The following is a 16,786-nucleotide window of genomic DNA, read 5'->3' as shown; positions in this document are numbered from 1 at the left end:
CTATGAACTTATTATATCTATTAATATATCATATAAACTTTAATATGTCTAATATAAACAGCTAATAATTCTTTATAGTAGACTTTTCCTGTTCAAATCACTTTGTGGTTTTTCTCCGGCACAGATCCCCTACACTATTATAAAGATCAAATTGCAGGCAGATTCTTTACCAGCTGAGCCACCAGGGAAGCCCAAAAATATTGGAGTGGGTAGCCTATCCCTTCTCCAGCATATCTTCCCAACCTAGGAGTTGAACCGGGGTCTCCTGCATTGCAAGCAGATGCTTAACCAGCTGAGCTACCAGGGAAGCCCAAATAATTCTTGTATTAGACTTTAAGTCTAATATAAACAGTTAATGATTCTTTATATTAGACTTTCCCTGTTCAAATCACTCTATTTTTTTTTTCTCTGACTGGCACAGATCCCCTACATTTTCATAAAGATCAGACGAGATCCTGCTGGGAGAGCTCCTAGCTCGGTGCCTGGTGGGCAGCGAGCACGCAGAAAACAGGTGTAATATCTCTACCACAATCATCATTTCTCCATATCAGTACCTGTAGAGCAACCTCTTTCTTACCAACTATTGTTGTGGTTCTATAGTATGGATAGAGTTGTGAATCACTCCATTCCTGAGGGACATTTGGATTATTCCAGTTTTCCATGACTACAAACAGCCCTGTGATAGCTCCACAGAAGAGCTATAATTTATTTTATTTTTTTAAATTAGTTTACTTATCTATTTTTTAACTTTACAATATTGTATTTGTTTTGCCATACATTGACATGAATCCACCATGGGTGTAAATGTTTTCCCCTTCCAGGAGCCCCCTCCCACCGCCTTCCCCATCCCATCCCTGTGGGTCATCCCGGTGCACCAGCCCCGAGCACCCTGTATCATGCATCAAACCTGGACTGGCGATTCGTTTCACATATGATAATTTACATGCTTCAGTGCCATTCTCCCATATCATCCCGCCCTCGCCCTCTCCCATAGAGTCCATAATACTGTTCTATTTATCTGTGTCTCTTTTGATGTCTTGCATACAGGGTTATCTTTACCGATTAACTAAATACCATATATATGTGTTAGTATACTGTATTGGTGTTTTTCTTTCTGGCTTACTTCATTCTGTATGATAGGCTCCAGTTTCATCCACCTCATTAGAACTGATTCGAATGTATTCTTTTTAATGGCTGAGTAATATTCCGTTGTGTATAGGTACCACAGCTTCCTTATCCATTTGTCTGCTAAGAGCTATAATTTATTGAGTTGCAGCAGTTACATATATTAACTCAGGAATCCTGACAACATGCCTAGTGTATTAGCTCCCATGGCTGCTGTAACGAATTGCCACAATCTTTGTGGCTTAAAACAACACACATTTATTATCTTACAGTCAGAAATCTAAAATGAAGGTGTGGGCAGGGCTGTGTCCTTCTGAAGGCGGCAGAAGAGAGTCTGTTTCCTCGTCTTTTTCAGCTTCCAGAGGCCACCTGCCTTCCTTGGCTCTTGACCCCCTCCTCCCATCACTGCACCCTCTTGATCCTACTACTCACTGTGCTCCTCCTGCCTCCCTCTTACAAGGACCCTTGTAACTACATCAGGCCAGCCCAGATAATCCAGTATACTCTCGCCATCTCAAGGCCCTTAACTTAATCAAAACAGTAAAGTCCCTGACCGTATAGGGAACATATTCATGGGCTCCAGGGATCAGGATGTGGATATCTTTGAGTGGGCATTATTCAGCCTCCCACATCGATGAACTTGATACTACTATTCTACTCATTTGACAGGTGAGATAACCGAGGAACAAGGAGAGTAATTAACTTGCCCAAAGTCACACAGCTCATAAGCAGCAGAGTTAGGATACAGGCAATCTGGCTTGATAATCCAAGCTCTAAGGATTACATAGCTTTGTTATAAATCTTCGCATACCTGTATAAGCATTTGTGTAGGATATATTTCTAGAAGTGGAATGACTGGGCAAATTGTTTAACAGTTATTGCCAATTCTTCCTTCACAACAGTTGTGCCAATTATTTCCCACCAGTAGTGCCTGAAATCCTGAATTGTTACCCCAACTCTTGATGCTCTAGTGTCAGAATGTTACTTGAACACACAAAATCAAAGGATTTTTACTGCTTCTTATCAACTTAGGGACTGAAAAGTGTTTCTCTTCATGAGAGGAGAGGAGCGTTCCTTACCTAATAGTAACCAAAAAATTACAGTTGGAATAAAGAAGCATCAATTTCCTGGAGAAAAGAAAATCATTTTGTTCCCTTAACATACTGTAAGACTGCAAACACTGTCCTAACACTGATCCTGAAGACCAGCTTCCTGTCTTCACCAAGACTTGAATGTTCTACCTTGTCAGAAGCACTGCTTCTGAGAGTTTTATTTTCCACCTAAATGGGCTGTTTTCATCTCCCATGTCATCTCTTGAAGATCTCTGGGTAATAAATCGCTTCCTTCATTGAGCTTTTTCAATCACTCCCTTTTGGAGGGGCGGGGCCACACTGGCAGCATGGAGGATCTCAGCCACCCGATCATAGACGGAACCTGTGGCTCCCGAAGTTGAAGCATGGAGTTTTAACCACCTGATCACCAGGGAAGTCCAATCATCCCTCTATCTTGCATCCACGCCACACGTGTTATTTATAGCTTGCTTTTCAAGGTTTTCCATTTCCCTTCCCAGTGTATGGGACCAAATACTTCACTAACCCCAAGGGCAAACACTTAATATAGTTACTTCTAGAGTCATTTTACAGATGAGGAAAAGGAGTGAAGTGACTGGTTCAAGTTCCCACAGAAGTGGGATTCAAACAGGCATCTGCCTAAAGATGCTCCTGCTTGACATCCTACCGTGTCTCCTCTTGAGCAACTGGCCTCCTGGTGTGCCCTTGAACCCCAGGCCTGCCTGCCCTGGGACTTCCCTGGGTCATGGCTGAGCTTGCAGGGCTGCTTGCACTCATCCTGGCAGGTGAGGGAGGCAGCCAGCAACACTCAGGCCCTGCTGCTTCCTACTGCGTGAGCCTTCAGAGCCTCAGTTTCCTCATATGTAAGATGGGAACAACATTGGTTCCCCTCATAGGGCAGTAATGAGGAGCTGGTATTATCCCCCTTTTGTGATCGATGAAATGGAGGGGTCACACTGTGAGGACAGGCTGTTCCCTTCCTAGGCTGCTAGCCTCTTTGTGCCAAGCTCTGCTGGAGAAGCAGAGTTACAGAATCTGGGAGACAAATCCTATATCTGGCTCTTCTTTTGTAACTCTCCCTGGTGTCCCCTGTCCGTCCTGTTGTATCTCCTTGCTGTTCTATGCACTGGGACTTCCAGATGCCTACCCCTCACCGCCCCAGCTCAGTGGTCCTGCCCTTCCTGCTCTGGTTTCCTTTCTAGGTGAGGCCCTATGCATGGCACAGGACTAATGTTTGGCAGGTGCTAAGAGAATGTGCCACTAACTAAACAACACCACCGGACCCCTGTGTTGTTAAACCCTCCTCTCCAACTGTGATCTCTACCCCAAAGCATCACTCCACCCCAGCCTGCCACACTCCATCATTCCACAAACACAGTTCAGGCTTCAGTAGGGCAAAGTTCCGGACTCTGTATTCTGGTATTCAAGCCCCCTACTTGCTCCCTTTTCATGACAAGATGCTTCCCACCCACAACATTGCCAAGTCCATATTCACCATGTTGTCACCATCTTCCCAGGGAAGTCAGAAGAATCTCTAGTTAATATTTCTACTCTGCCCCAAGCGGCCAGCACTGTGTCTGATCCTCCCTCTGAATGCCCTGCACAAGTATTTTGATGAGAAAAGGGACAAGTCTCTGCTGAGCAGCTGCTCTGTGTCAGGTAAGGCACCCCAGTTTATAGATGGGGGAACTGAGGCTCCCAGATAATGTGAGTTCCCACAGGCAGTGATGGGGGCTGGGCCAGGATTTGAACCCAGGAAATGGCAATCCACTCCAGTACTCTTGCCTGGAGAATTCCATAGACATTGGAAGCTGGTGGGCTACAGTCCATGGGTTCACAAAGAGTCATACACGACTAAGCGACTAATTTTGATCAGGTGGTTGTTTTTTTTTTGGATCTACTGACTTTAAGGGGTATGTCCCTGGTGGCTCAGAGGGTAAAGAATCTGCCCGCAATGCAGGAAACCTGGGTTCAATCCCTGGGTTGGGAAGATCCCCTGGAGAAGAGATGGCAACCCACTCCAGTATTCTTGCCTGGAGAATTCCATGGACAGAGGAGCCAGGCAGGCTATAGTCCATGGGGTCGCAAAGAGTCAGACATGACTTAGCCACTGAGCAACAACAACTACTGACTTTGGCATCCCTTCCCCTTGAATCCCCACTCCAGTACTCTTGCCTGGAAAATCCCATGGATGGAGGAGCCTGGTAGGCTGCAGTCCATGGGGTCGTGAAGAATCGGACACGACTGAGCAACTTCACTTTCACTTTTCACTTTCATGCATTGGAGAAGGAAATGGCAACCCACTCCAGTATTCTTGCCTGGAGAATCCCAGGGATGGCGGAGCCTGGTGAGCTGCCATCTATGGGGTCGCACAGAGTCAGACACGACTGAAGCGACTTAGCAGCAGCAGCAGTAGCCCCTTGAATCTGCTCCCAAGGGCATCCCAATCAGACATTTCATAATCAATCTCAGAACTCTCATCCAGGCTCCATAAGGTGTGGCTGCGGGTCTGTCCCCAACCTTGAGTCCCCTGAGACCTTACCTTTGGAGGAGCCCCTTGCCAGCCCAGTCACTCTTGGACACTGGACTCTGTCCAGCTAAGGGGCCAGGTCTCCATCAGTGTGAAAGGCATTTGAGCTGCTGATAGATCCTCTCTGCACAGACACTGGGGGATCTGGAGGCGATGTGGCCCTAGAGACAGAGAGCCAAGTCTGCTGGGCTCAAGGGAGCAGGGGGCCCTCTTGACCACCTGGCTTCTTCTGGACTTGCTGGGCTGTTCCTCCTCTACCCTTCTCCTTTCCTAGGTTCACTGCCTTTTCCCTCCCCAGGCTCCTTCCCTTGTCCCAGGGTTCCTTGACCTTCCCAGGACCTTTGCTTCACTCTCTACTCCCCAACCACGCTCCTTTTCAGAGGTTCTGCTTCCTTATGCCTCTCTCCCCCGTCACTCCATCATTCCACCAACACGATGCCTCACTGGATCCTAGAGGTGCCCACCGGCAGGTGGGTGCGAGAGTCTGGCTTGGGGACAGTCGCCCTCCCCAAGTTTTTTCCCCACTGCACACTGCATCCTTTCATATCTGTCTATCGACTTCCTCTTGCATTTGTCTATCTCTGCTTCCTTGCCTCAGTTTCCCTATCCTCTGTCTCTTCTCAGGCTCTCATCCTTATATAACGCTGGGAGGTGGACTCTATTACCACCCACATTTTAGATATAAGGACACAGAGGGGCTGAGAGTTTAGGTGACCTGCTAGGGCGGCAGAGCTGGTAACTGGCTGCGCCCGACCAGTTGCACCGAAGGTTGGTCTCCCGGCTGCCAGCCACGCTCCGACTCCTGCTCCGCCCTCCGGCCACGCCCACAGACACAAAGCCACGCCCCATCCGGTTATGCCCCGCCCCCGCCCCGCCCCGCCCCGGCTCGGGCTGCCAGAGGAACCGGAGCTGAGGCGCCCGAGGCCGCCGCGGCGGCGGGGACGATGTGGTTCTTTGCCCGGGACCCGGTCCGGGATTTCCCGTTCGAGCTCAGCCCGGAACCCCCCGAGGGCAGCCCGCCGGGGCCCTGGGTCCTGCATCGCGGCCGCAAGAAGGTGAGAGCGGCCCCGCTCTGCAGGCCGCGGCCGACCTCGGTCTCGCCTAGCCAGCGCCGCCGGCTCTGCCGCGTCGCGCCCGCCTGACGTGGCTGCGGAGCCTTTGGGACTACGGGCCGAGGGAGGGGGACGGGCAGTGTCGACGTGGCGGGCGGAAGGACCGAGGGACCCACAGGCGGACCCAACCAGGGTTACGTGGGCCGGGTTCAGTCTCCAAGGGCTGACTTGGGGAGAGACCCGGCCGGCGGCCCTTCTCTTCCAGCAATGAACTAACTCCGGGGACTATCTCGGAGGTGGAGTGGTCAGCAACCTGAGGCCACAACCTGAGGCCCCTCTGCCCTCCCCCAGGCCACAGGGAGCCCGGTGTCCATCTTCGTGTATGACGTGAAGCCCGGTGCCGAAGAGCAGACCCAGGTGGCCAAAGCTGCCTTCAAGCGCCTCAAAACTCTCCGGCACCCCAATATCCTTGCCTACATCGATGGGCTGGAGGTACCTACCTGCTGCTCAGTCTACCCCACCTCTGTCCCTCACTTTCTCCCAGTCCTGTCTTCTGTCTTCCTGTGGATTTCCAGCCCTTCTGCGCCAGCTCCCCACCCACCCAGATTTGACTTCCCCTTCTCTGCCCCATCTCCATCATGTCTTATCGCTTCTTCCTCTCCCCCGATCCCTCCCTGATACCCCGTGTCCCCTTCTTCAGACAGACAAATGCCTCCACGTAGTGACAGAGGCTGTGACCCCGCTGGGAGTATACCTCAAGGCGCGAGCGGAGGCCGGTGGCCTGAAGGAGCTGGAGCTCTCCTGGGGGCTACACCAGATTGTGGTGAGGTGGGGGGGGGGGAGTGGGGATGAGAGCAGGGGTGGGGGGGGCTGCATCTACTGGGCTGTGATGGATCCTTCTGTCCCTAGAAAGCCCTCAGCTTCCTGGTCAACGACTGCAGCCTCATCCACAACAATGTCTGCATGGCCGCTGTGTTTGTGGACCGCGCTGGCGAGTGGAAGCTTGGGGGCCTGGACTACATGTATTCAGCCCAGGGCAATGGTGGGGGACCTCCCCGCAAGGGGATCCCTGAGCTTGAGCAGTATGATCCCCCGGAGTTGGCTGATGGTAGTGGCAGAGCGGTCAGAGAGAAATGGTGGGTGACTGAGGGGAGCCCACCCTGCCCTATTCTGGAAGCCTCCTGTAGCCTCCGGACCACTAGACTAGCTGGCACCCCCTCCATCCCCTGCTGCTTGGCTGGGAAGGGAACCAGGGTCCTCAGGGTGGAGCCCACTCCTCGCTCCCAGGATCCTCAGGGAGGAAGGGCAGGATAAACACAGGCTTTGGGGTTTGGTGGTTCTGAATTTGAATGCTGTGTCACCTGGGATGGATGTCCTTGCTTCTCAGAGCCTCAGTTTCCTTATCTGTCATTTGAGGCTAATGAAACCTGCTTCTTGAGGCTGATGGGATAATCAGCTAAGGAACACAGCCCAGGGGTTGCCATGCAGTGAGTGCCTGGTGCCCAGGGTAGGTTGGAGGCCTATGCTGGCAGGTGGCAGAGCCTTGAGCAGCTCTGGTCACTGTCTCAGGTCAGCTGACATGTGGCGTTTGGGCTGCCTCATCTGGGAAGTCTTCAATGGGCCCCTACCTCGAGCGGCAGCCCTGCGAAACCCTGGGAAGGTGAGTGTCCGACCCCTCCTCCACCCAGCCCCTCTCCCCCAGCCACTGCCCTGACCCTGACCCTTTTCCCACAGATCCCCAAATCACTGGTGCCCCATTACTGCGAACTGGTCGGAGCCAACCCCAAGGTGCGTCCCAACCCAGCCCGCTTCCTGCAGAACTGCCGGGCGCCTGGTGGCTTCATGAACAACCGCTTCGTGGAGACCAACCTCTTCCTGGAAGAGATTCAGGTGAGCCCCTTGCCCCACCCTGGGCTCTGGCCCTACATTCCTCACCCCTGTGCACCTCCCCACTTTACAGGCTTCCTGATAGTTAGACCCTTGGAGACAAGCACAGATGATGGAGTTAGGCTTTTTGGGTTCATACCCTGGCTCCAGTTGTTACTTATTTAAAATATTTGTCTATTTATTTGGCTAGGCCGGGTCTCAGTTGTTGTATTGCTGGATCTTCCATCTTCACTGTGGCATGCCAGATCTTTAGTTGTGGCATGTGGGATCTAGTTCCCTGACCAGGGATCAAACTCTGGCCCCCTGCATTGGGAGCTCTGAGTCTTAGCCACTGGACCATCAGGAAAGTCCCTCCAGTTATTATTTATGTGCTACTTCCCTTGGCTGAAGTTCAGTCCTATTAATAGTCCCTACTTCAGAGGAGCAGGGTGACAAGTCAGTGAGTCTGAAGTGCACAGTACAGTGTCTGGCACATAATGGGTGCTTCATGAGAGCTCCGAGCACTCTGTTAACTGCACACATACATTCCGGCCCCGGCCCTGATGTTGGCTGCAGGGTAGTGAGAAAGAATCAGACCCAGACCCCTGCCCTCAAGGCTCTAGCATGGGGTGAATGATCCAGGTGTCCACCCTTGGGGACTCTCACTGGGGGAAAGGGACAGAAAACACATAAATGAGGAAACGTGCTTCCTGGATGCAGATAAGTGCCAGGAAGGAAAAGAATGAGGATGATGCCTAGGGAAGGGTTCTCTCAAGGGTGACGTTTGAGCTGTGACCTGACGGGTGTGAAGGTGGGAGTCATGGGGATGCTAACTGGGGAAGAAAGTTCCAGGCAGAGGGAACCTCTTTGTGAGGAGGGAGCCCTCAGCTTAACCTCACTGAACCTGTTTCCGTATCTGTGTGGTGAGGATAATGGCAGTGCCTGCTGACCCACAGAGTTGTTGTGGGGAATGCAGAAGGGAGGCTCTGCCCTGGACACCCCCTGACTCGGCCTTGTGTGGGGCATAGAGAGGTGATGAGAGTCTGGAATGGGAGGAGTGACACGGCTTCCATAGCCCTCCTTGGTCTGTGGAGTCTTGACTGAGATGGGGCTGGGGGGCTGTCAGAGGATGGGAACCTGCGCTGAAGGAGAAGGTGCTGGAGAAGTTGAGCCTTGCTGCCCCTTGGGCAGTGTGGGGCAGCAGGAGCTCCATTACACGGCGTTCTCACATGGCTGGGTCCGCCGGGCTGCCCTTCTTCTTAATGTGCGCCCCATAGGAAACATGCTGTTTCTGGAGGGTCTCGAGGAGAATGTGGGAGGGCCATGCCTGGAGGATCCCTTCCCATTAGAGAGCCGAGCAGTGGAGGACCCCAGCTGTGACTCTGTCATGGGGTAACCTTGGATGTGGCTTGGCCTTTCTCTGGGACTGTGCTTCCCCAAATCCTGTGTCAGAGCACCAAGCCTGCCTCCCATTGCCAGACTGAGCTGCTGAAGCCCAAACACGTCCTCCCCAACCCGGGTTAGAGGTCACTTCTGGGTCAGGCTGTGGCTATGAGGGTACAACCAAGAGCACAGGAACTTTGGAAGCATACCGGAAGGGGTTGTAACACACGCCCAGCCACTCTTGGCTGGTGACCTTGAGCCTCAAGCCTCCTCCTTTGTAAATGGGGGAATGACGGCACTTCTTCACAGGGTGCAACACAGCAGAAGTGCCACACCACTGGGTCACACCCTCCCTTTGTATTTATTTATTTATTTGGCTGTGTCCAGTCTTAGTTGCGATATACAGAATCTTCATTGCATCATGCAGGATCTTCCGTTGAGCACACTCTCTAGTTGTGCATGAGCTCAGTTGCTCCACAGCATGTGGGATATTAGTTCCCCAACCAGGGATCGAACCTGCATCCTCTCATTGCATGGTGGATTCTTAACCAGCGGACCACCACCACACCCTTCCTTGACTGCTGCTTAGCTGTGTGACTTTGGACAAGCTCCTTGCCCTTTCTGTGCCTCAGCTTCCTTGGATTATTTCATCTGTATAACGGTTTTAGAATATAATCCTGCCTGGCCATGTGGTCTGTGCTTAGGAAATGTGAGTTGTGGATAGGACAGCCTCGGGGAGGTTAGAAGGATGGAGGGAGACCATTGAGCTGACGGTGTGGCCTGTCTTGGCTCTGAGAGGACCAGATCTGGGGGTAAATGCACCTCATCCCTGCCTTCCGACAGCCTGCCACGGTCTCTACCGCAGAGCTGCCAGTGAGCCCAACCCAACAGGGCCAGGTGGCAGAGTAAGCCCTTATTCCCTGTTTTTTTGTGCCACATGTTTAATCGTACTCATGGTTTAGTGGTGTCTTGTGTGGGCCTGAGGAGCAAAGGCAATACTGATAAAGGGCTTGCTCCCCCTAGTGGCTGCTTTCATAGCAGCGGGTCAGGTGGCAGTGCCACTAACTGGGTTCCTCCAGTATGGCGGGCACTGTGCTAGCAGCGTTTGTGTGCATTTTCTGGTTGAATCCTCAGAACAGTTGTGAGGCAGTCCAGTTATTACCCCATTTTGCAGGTGGGGGAACTTACCTGAGGTCATGTTGTTGTTGTTCAGTTGCTCAGTCTTACACTCGCTACTGACAGTGAAACTGTTGGTCACTCAGTCATGTCTGATGGACTGTAGACCGCCAGGCTCCCCTGTCCATGGGATTTTCCAAGCAGTAATACTGGAGCAGGTTGCCATTTCTTTCTCCAGGGGACCTTGCCAACCCAGGGATCGAACCCACGTCTCCTGCATTGGCAGGAAGATTCTTTACCACTTAAAGCCACCTAAAGTCACATGGCTAATAAATGGGAGAGTTGGGCTTTGAACCCAGGCAGTCTGGCTCCGCAAGCTTGTTTTCCTTCGGGTTGGAGGTGACCCCGTGTCCTGGCTCTTGGCTGAAGGGACCGTGACCAGGCTGATTTCTTGTTCCCTGCATCCTGCCCACTCTCCCCCAGATCAAAGAGCCAGCTGAGAAGCAAAAGTTCTTCCAAGAGCTGAGCAAAAGCCTGGACTCATTCCCCGAGGATTTCTGCCGGCACAAGGTGCTGCCCCAGCTGCTGACTGCCTTTGAGTTTGGCAACGCGGGGGCCGTGGTCCTCACGCCCCTATTCAAGGTGAGTGGGGCCTGGAGCCTCAGGACCTGTGGGGCCCGGAGACTGGCTGGGTGGTCTGAAGGGCAGAAGAGAGGGCTGTGGGTGGGGCCAGCCTTGCCAGCATCCTGGGAGGGGAGCCTGGTCAGGGGGACCCAATCCCATTTGAGGAGCTCTGACATCTGGTGGTTCAGCAGGCCATGGCCACGTGACCCATCTGTCAGGGAGACATGGAGCCTTCCTGTCCTTGGTGAGGGGAAAATCTGTGCCTCCAAAATTCTTTTTCCAAAGACCCCTTGCTGTAGAGCCTACAGCCCTTCTTCCATTTCCTCAGGACAGCCTCCCTGGTCTGATTCCCAGGGCCCAGGGATCACCTGCTCACCACCTTGCTTTCCTTCCTCCTTCCTCACCACTTAGCACTTGGCCGTCTTGGCTTCTTGGGGCTGGATCCTCTCCCCATCCTCAGATCCCAGCCCGCCAGTACCTGGGCATCTACCATTCCCTGCTCAGTGGGAGAACCCCTTCCCCAAAGGAACTTGGCGTAGGGGGAGGTGGGGAAGACAGCGAATACATCCTGTGTAGCTGGGAACCCCCAGAAGTTATGGGTGGAATCCTGTGTACATGTGGGATCTAGTGCCTGATTACAGGGAAAGGCCCAGAGCTTTTGCGAGCCTCCTAAGAGAGGCCTGACCCAGAAGGGGTAAGGGTAGGGCTAACTTGACATGGAGTCTGGGCAGAGGGGCTGCCGAAGAGATGCCCGCCTCATCCCACCACCATCGCCCTGTTCCCACCCTGAGAAATCAGCAGGGAGCCTGAGGAAGTTCACTGAGCCCAGGGACGTCATCCCACTCGTGTGGACGTGGCTGAGCCCTTCTTCCTGCTCCTTCTCAGGTGGGTAAGTTCCTCAACGCTGAGGAGTATCAGCAGAAGATCATCCCTGTTGTGGTCAAAATGTTCTCCTCAACCGACCGGGCCATGCGCATTCGCCTCCTGCAGCAGGTAGGAGCCATGGGGAGAGCCTGCCCACTTCTACTCCCCCCAGACCTCACCCTGGCTGCAGGGGAGGCCCCCGCCTCACCTCCAGCCCCAGGCAGATAACTCGAGCCCTTGCATTGGCTGCATGGGGACCCCAGAAACCCCTCCTCGAAACATACACACAGGTGAGGGACCAGTGAGGCTGTGCTCTGAGGAAGTCACGATAATCACCAGGCTCATTGGAAGCTTAGGGAATGCCCCCCACCCAGGCTGCATGGCTCAAACGCTTCTCCCTGTGCTGCCCAGTCTCTTGGGTTGAGCCTGTTGTTCTTTTGTTCAGTCGCTAGGTCACATCCTACTCTGTGACCCCATGGACTGCGGCATGCCAGACTTCCCTGTCCTTCACTATCTCGCAGTTTGCTGAAACTCATGTTCGTTGAGTCAGTGATGCCGTCCAACCATCTCATCCTCTGCCACCCACTTTTCTTCCTGCCCTCAATCTTTCCCAGCATCAGGGTCTTTTCCAGTGAGTCGGCTCTTCACATTAGGTGGCCAAAGTATTGGAGCTTCAGCATCAGTCCTTCCAGTGAATATTCAGGGTTGATTTCCTCTAGAAGGGGGATAGCATCTCTCTTGCCAACCCCTGGGCAGTTGGGAGCATCAGACAGGATTGATGGGCTCAGGGGTGGGGGGCCACTTGTGTGCTAGGTATCCAGGTATCAGTCCTTCTCCAACTCCAGACACACCATCCTCCTCCCAGCACTCTTCTAGGCAGGGGTTATACCCTTTTTATAGAAAAGGTCATGGAGGCTCCGAGAGGGGGTGTGACCATTCCGCCTGCTGAGCAGGACCAGAGGCAGGGCTCTCTGGCACCCAGTCCCTGGCTCTTCTCAGCCCCCTTCCTCGCCCCCAGCACCCTCTCCATTCCATGCGGGCCTGAGACTAGAGGCGCAGTGAGGGGCTCAGGAGACTCCCTGGCCAGCCAGTGCCTGCTGGGTGGAGAAACCATGGCAAGGGTGCCCCCTGGCTCTGGTGAGGGGTGGAAGACCTCACTGTATTCTCATATCCCAACCCGGGCTGCAGATGGAACAGTTCATCCAGTACCTTGATGAGCCAACAGTCAACACCCAGATCTTTCCCCACGTTGTGCACGGTTTCCTGGACACCAACCCTGCCATCCGGGAGCAGACGGTCAAGGTGGGTGTGGCCAGGCCTGGAGGGGCCACCCCTGGTTTTCTAAGGCTCAGAGGGGGCTCATCAGAGGACACAGGCCTTGGTTTTGGTCTGTGGGTCAAGCAGGGTATGGGAGGGGCAGGCACTCTTCTGCATGTGGGTCCTGGCTGTGGGTATAGCTCGTAGGTGGTGGAGGGAAGAGCGTGGGCATGGCTAATAGTCCTGAGTTCAACAGACATTCACTGAGACAGGAGTGCAGACGGGGGTTCCCCTTCCAAAGCCTTCTTGGTAAGGCCCAGGACCAGGTTGGGGAGGGCTCTGGCAGGTCTCCTCAGCACCCAGGGTCACTGGTGCCCTCCCAGGACACCCTTCCATGCGTGGCACCATGCCCACTCCGGCCCACACTTTCCGCTGTCTCTCGTCCTGCAGTCCATGCTGCTTCTGGCCCCAAAGCTGAACGAGACCAACCTTAACGTGGAGCTGATGAAGCACTTCGCACGGCTGCAGGCCAAGGACGAGCAGGGCCCCATCCGCTGCAACACCACTGTGTGCCTGGGCAAGATTGGCTCCTACCTCAGTGCCAGTGTGAGTGCCCCGCACACGTGGCAGGCATTCTGTCAGCATCACAGCCACATCCCCCAGGGCCAGGTCCCCTTGTGTGGGGGCTGTCACTACCCCTCCACACACACATACACAAACCCAGGCCCTGGGTGTTCTAGTCCCCGTGTCTGAGGGACAGAGTAAGTTGTACCAGGTCACAGAGCCAGCAGGTGGTGGCTCCTGGAACGGAACCTAGGTCTGCTTGCCCCCTCAGCCTCACATCCCCTCCCTTCAGCCAGGGTCTGTGAATGCAGACACTGCAGCCCCCCAGGCACTTAGCAGGAATGATTGAATGGGTCAGCAGGGCAGGCAGGAAGGGAGGTGTGGCCCAGCCCTGGGGCAGCTTCTGCTCTGGCCCCTGTCACTCTGAGCTGTGGGCCGGTGACCTGGAAGGAGAAGCCAAGATCCAGAGTTGTTAGTGATTAACTCACACTTTTTAGACTCTGGAGGCCCTGTGGTTGGCCTCTGTTCTGGCAGTTCTGGACCCTAGGATGGACCGTATACTCAGGAGCCCTCTTCCTGCCCCAGACCAGACACAGGGTCCTCACCTCCGCCTTTAGCCGGGCCACAAAGGACCCATTTGCACCATCCCGGGTCGCGGGTGTTTTGGGCTTCGCCGCCACCCACAACCTCTACTCGATGAATGACTGCGCCCACAAGATCCTGCCTGTGCTCTGCGGCCTCACTGTGGATCCTGAGAAATCCGTGCGAGACCAGGTGAGGCATCACTGGGGCTGGGCCTTGGGGCTGGGGCTCCGGGGGCACCTGGGCCCTAGCTGGCCTGGCAGGCTCACAGGAACCTTGGAGGCCCCAGCTCTGCCCCTTGCTGCCCCACAGGCCTTCAAGGCCATTCGAAGCTTCCTGTGCAAACTGGAGTCTGTGTCAGAGGACCCCACACAGCTGGCCGAAGTGGGTGAGTGGCCCACGCTCATGTTCCCTGTTCCTCTTGCCACTTTCTTGACTGTGGCCTGTTGTGGCCCCTGTCTGCCTCACTGGAGTGTCTGAAGAGCCCAAGGGGACAGACTACAGCACTCTTCCTACCTTCCATTTCACAGTTGGGAGAGTGCAGGCCTGGGGAAGGAGGGCGCCTACTCTAGGTCACTCTGTTTCAGTTAGTGTCTTCCTATCACCCTCCTCATGGAGGCCTGAGCTGTTCTTGTCGCTCCTGTCCCTGCCCAGAGAAGGATGTCCACGCAGCCTCCAGCCCCGGGATGGGAGGAGCCGCAGCCAGCTGGGCAGGCTGGGCCGTGACAGGGGTCTCCTCGCTCACCTCTAAGCTGATCCGGGCACATCCCACGGCTGCCCCAGCCGAGACCAACGTGCCCCAGAGACCTGTGCCTGAGGGTGAGAGTCCTGGACTGAAAGGGCTTGGAGTTCCCCCAGGATGGTGATGGGGAAACCCCCACCCCCAGCAACCTCTGCCCTGTGCTGAGACCTTCCTGGGGTTCAGTGGGTGGGAACTCAGCCAGCCTCTGCTCCCCAGGACTTCCTGCCCCAGCCTCCAGCCCCATTCCTGCCACGCCTATGACCTCAGGCCACTGGGAGACACAGGAGGAGCCCAAGCACACTGAAGAGGACAGCAATGCTGCGGACAGATGGGATGATGAAGACTGGGGCAGCCTGGAGGCGAGTGGGGCTGAGAACTGTCTCAGGGGGACCCAGCTTTAAGGTCACAGACTGCCACTCAGGGAGCTCACGTGGGCTTCGCCGGAGTCAGATCTGTCCTCATCTGCAAGTATCCTAAGCCGTCGTGGGTCAGAGCCGACAGCCGAGCCCCATCTCAACTCCAGAAATGAGAGGCCAAACTGGTGGTGGTTGGATCTGCCCACTCCTCTTCCTCGCTCCCCTCCCATCCCTCCTATGGCCGTTCTGGGGCCCATCCTGCCCTGTGATCAGCAGAGAGAGGTTACGCCCAGGCCTACAACCAAGCTGTCCTCCCTGAGGGTGGGCTGAGGATGGGCCAAGGCCAGAGTGGGGCTGTCCTAAAGGGAATGGGGGCAGAGCTCTGGCCACCAGCAGTCTTTGCCCCTGAGGCTGCAGGCAGGGGTGTGGAACTCAGGATCTCATTCCCCACCTCACAGAGGAGTGACGACAGGCCTGATTCAGCATGTCCAGTTTATTGATGGGACACAGGGGCAGGGAGAAAATGAGATGGAAGACAAAAGAAGAAAGGGTGGAGCCCACAGCTGGGCAGAGACTGGGGGGCTTCCTTGGCCTTTCAGGTGGAGCAAGAGGGCTCTATGGTCATGCTTTCCTCCCCACTCTGCAGCAGGAGGCTGAATCTGTGTTGGCTCAGCGGGATGATTGGAGTACTGGGAACCAAGCCAGCCGTGCTGGGCAGGTGAGCTGGGTGGGACAGAGCATGTGTATGGGGGAGTGGGGTGGCCCCTGCTCCTCCCTCCCCTTCTCTAGCACTATCTCCTCCTCCTTCTCTTCTGCAGGCCAGCAACCCTGGCCACAGATCCCAGGAGTCAGACTGGAGCAGTTGGGAAGCCGAGGGCTCGTGGGAGCAAGACTGGCAGGAGCCAAGCCCCCCAGAGCCACCCCCTGAGGGCACACGGCTGGCCAGCGAATATAACTGGGGTGGACCGGAGCCTAGTGACAAAGGCGACCCTTTTGCTGCCCTATCAGTACATCGGGAGGCTGGAGCGCAGGTACTTGGTGCCTGTCCAGTGGGAGGGTGCAGACCTGGGGTGGACCTCAGCTGAGAGTAGGACTACACTCCAGCCCACACTTCCCTTTTCAGTCAAGGAGAGACTCGTGGGGCGATGACAACTGGGAAGGCCTGGAGACCGAGAGCCGTAAGTGTTTCTCCCCGACCAGCTGGCTGAGAGCCTGGGGCTACCCTCCACCAGAGCAGGCATGGGAAGGGAAGCCGAGACCCAGGTTGTCCTGACAGCTTCAGTCCTCTTGTTCCCAGGACAGGCGAAGGCAGAGCTAGCCCGGAAGAAGCGTGAGGAGCGAAGGCGGGAGATGGAGGCGAAACGCGCTGAGAAAAAGGTAGCCAAGGGCCCCATGAAGCTGGGAACCCGGAAGCTGGACTGAACTGCGGGTGTGGGCCCTTCCCAGCCTCAGAGGCCCCACAGATGTATTTATTGTACAAACCATGCGAGCCCGGTCAGCCTGGCCAGGCACATCTCACATGTACATAATCAGAGCCACAATAAATTCTATTTCACACCCCTTGTGCTGAGCTTAGTCCAGCGCCTCCAAGGAGCCTGGAGTCTGGCGCTGCCCTTTGGAGTCTGCGCCCATCATGGACATGAACATCAATTTAC

At 54.9% G+C, this 16,786-nt stretch overlaps 1 protein-coding gene and 1 long non-coding RNA gene across 44 annotated transcripts; one reads left to right on the top strand and one right to left on the bottom strand.

Moving 5' to 3' along the window:
- Positions 1 to 1,359: 1,359 nt before the first annotated feature.
- LOC145522973 (uncharacterized) lies at positions 1,360 to 5,529 on the bottom strand. Its single transcript, XR_014066279.1, has 3 exons — positions 5,441 to 5,529; positions 4,738 to 4,886; positions 1,360 to 4,554 (listed from the first exon to the last, which is right to left on the bottom strand). It is a non-coding gene; the product is annotated as an uncharacterized LOC145522973 (long non-coding RNA).
- Positions 5,530 to 5,608: 79 nt separating this feature from the next.
- On the top strand, positions 5,609 to 16,691 carry SCYL1 (SCY1 like pseudokinase 1). Of its 43 annotated transcripts, none has more exons than XR_014066273.1 (18): positions 5,609 to 5,780; positions 6,129 to 6,269; positions 6,478 to 6,597; positions 6,687 to 6,913; positions 7,347 to 7,437; positions 7,512 to 7,667; positions 10,626 to 10,784; positions 11,652 to 11,759; positions 12,819 to 12,932; positions 13,338 to 13,493; positions 14,037 to 14,225; positions 14,346 to 14,421; positions 14,688 to 14,852; positions 15,043 to 15,138; positions 15,781 to 15,849; positions 15,950 to 16,162; positions 16,255 to 16,309; positions 16,429 to 16,691. XR_014066273.1 is itself a non-coding variant. In XM_081532394.1 (18 exons), the coding sequence occupies exons 1-18, from the start codon at positions 5,670 to 5,672 to the stop codon at positions 16,551 to 16,553; spliced, it is 2,379 nt and encodes a 792-aa protein (XP_081388520.1). In that variant the 5' UTR covers positions 5,609 to 5,669; the 3' UTR covers positions 16,554 to 16,691. The 43 variants fall into 43 exon arrangements, 37 of the variants coding, with proteins under 37 accessions (XP_081388520.1, XP_081388517.1, XP_081388516.1 ...); XR_014066271.1 differs by having other exon boundaries at positions 14,992 to 15,138; XR_014066274.1 differs by having other exon boundaries at positions 6,478 to 6,600; positions 7,596 to 7,667; positions 14,992 to 15,138.
- The last annotated feature ends 95 nt before the right edge of the window (positions 16,692 to 16,786 follow it).

This window comes from Giraffa tippelskirchi, chromosome 10 (assembly GCF_054371585.1).
Source record: "Giraffa tippelskirchi isolate mGirTip1 chromosome 10, T2T-mGirTip1v1.2.pri, whole genome shotgun sequence".
NCBI lineage: Eukaryota > Metazoa > Chordata > Mammalia > Artiodactyla > Giraffidae > Giraffa > Giraffa tippelskirchi.
The sequence above is the reverse complement of the archived record's forward strand: the minus strand, read 5'-3'. Positions and strand labels throughout refer to the sequence as shown.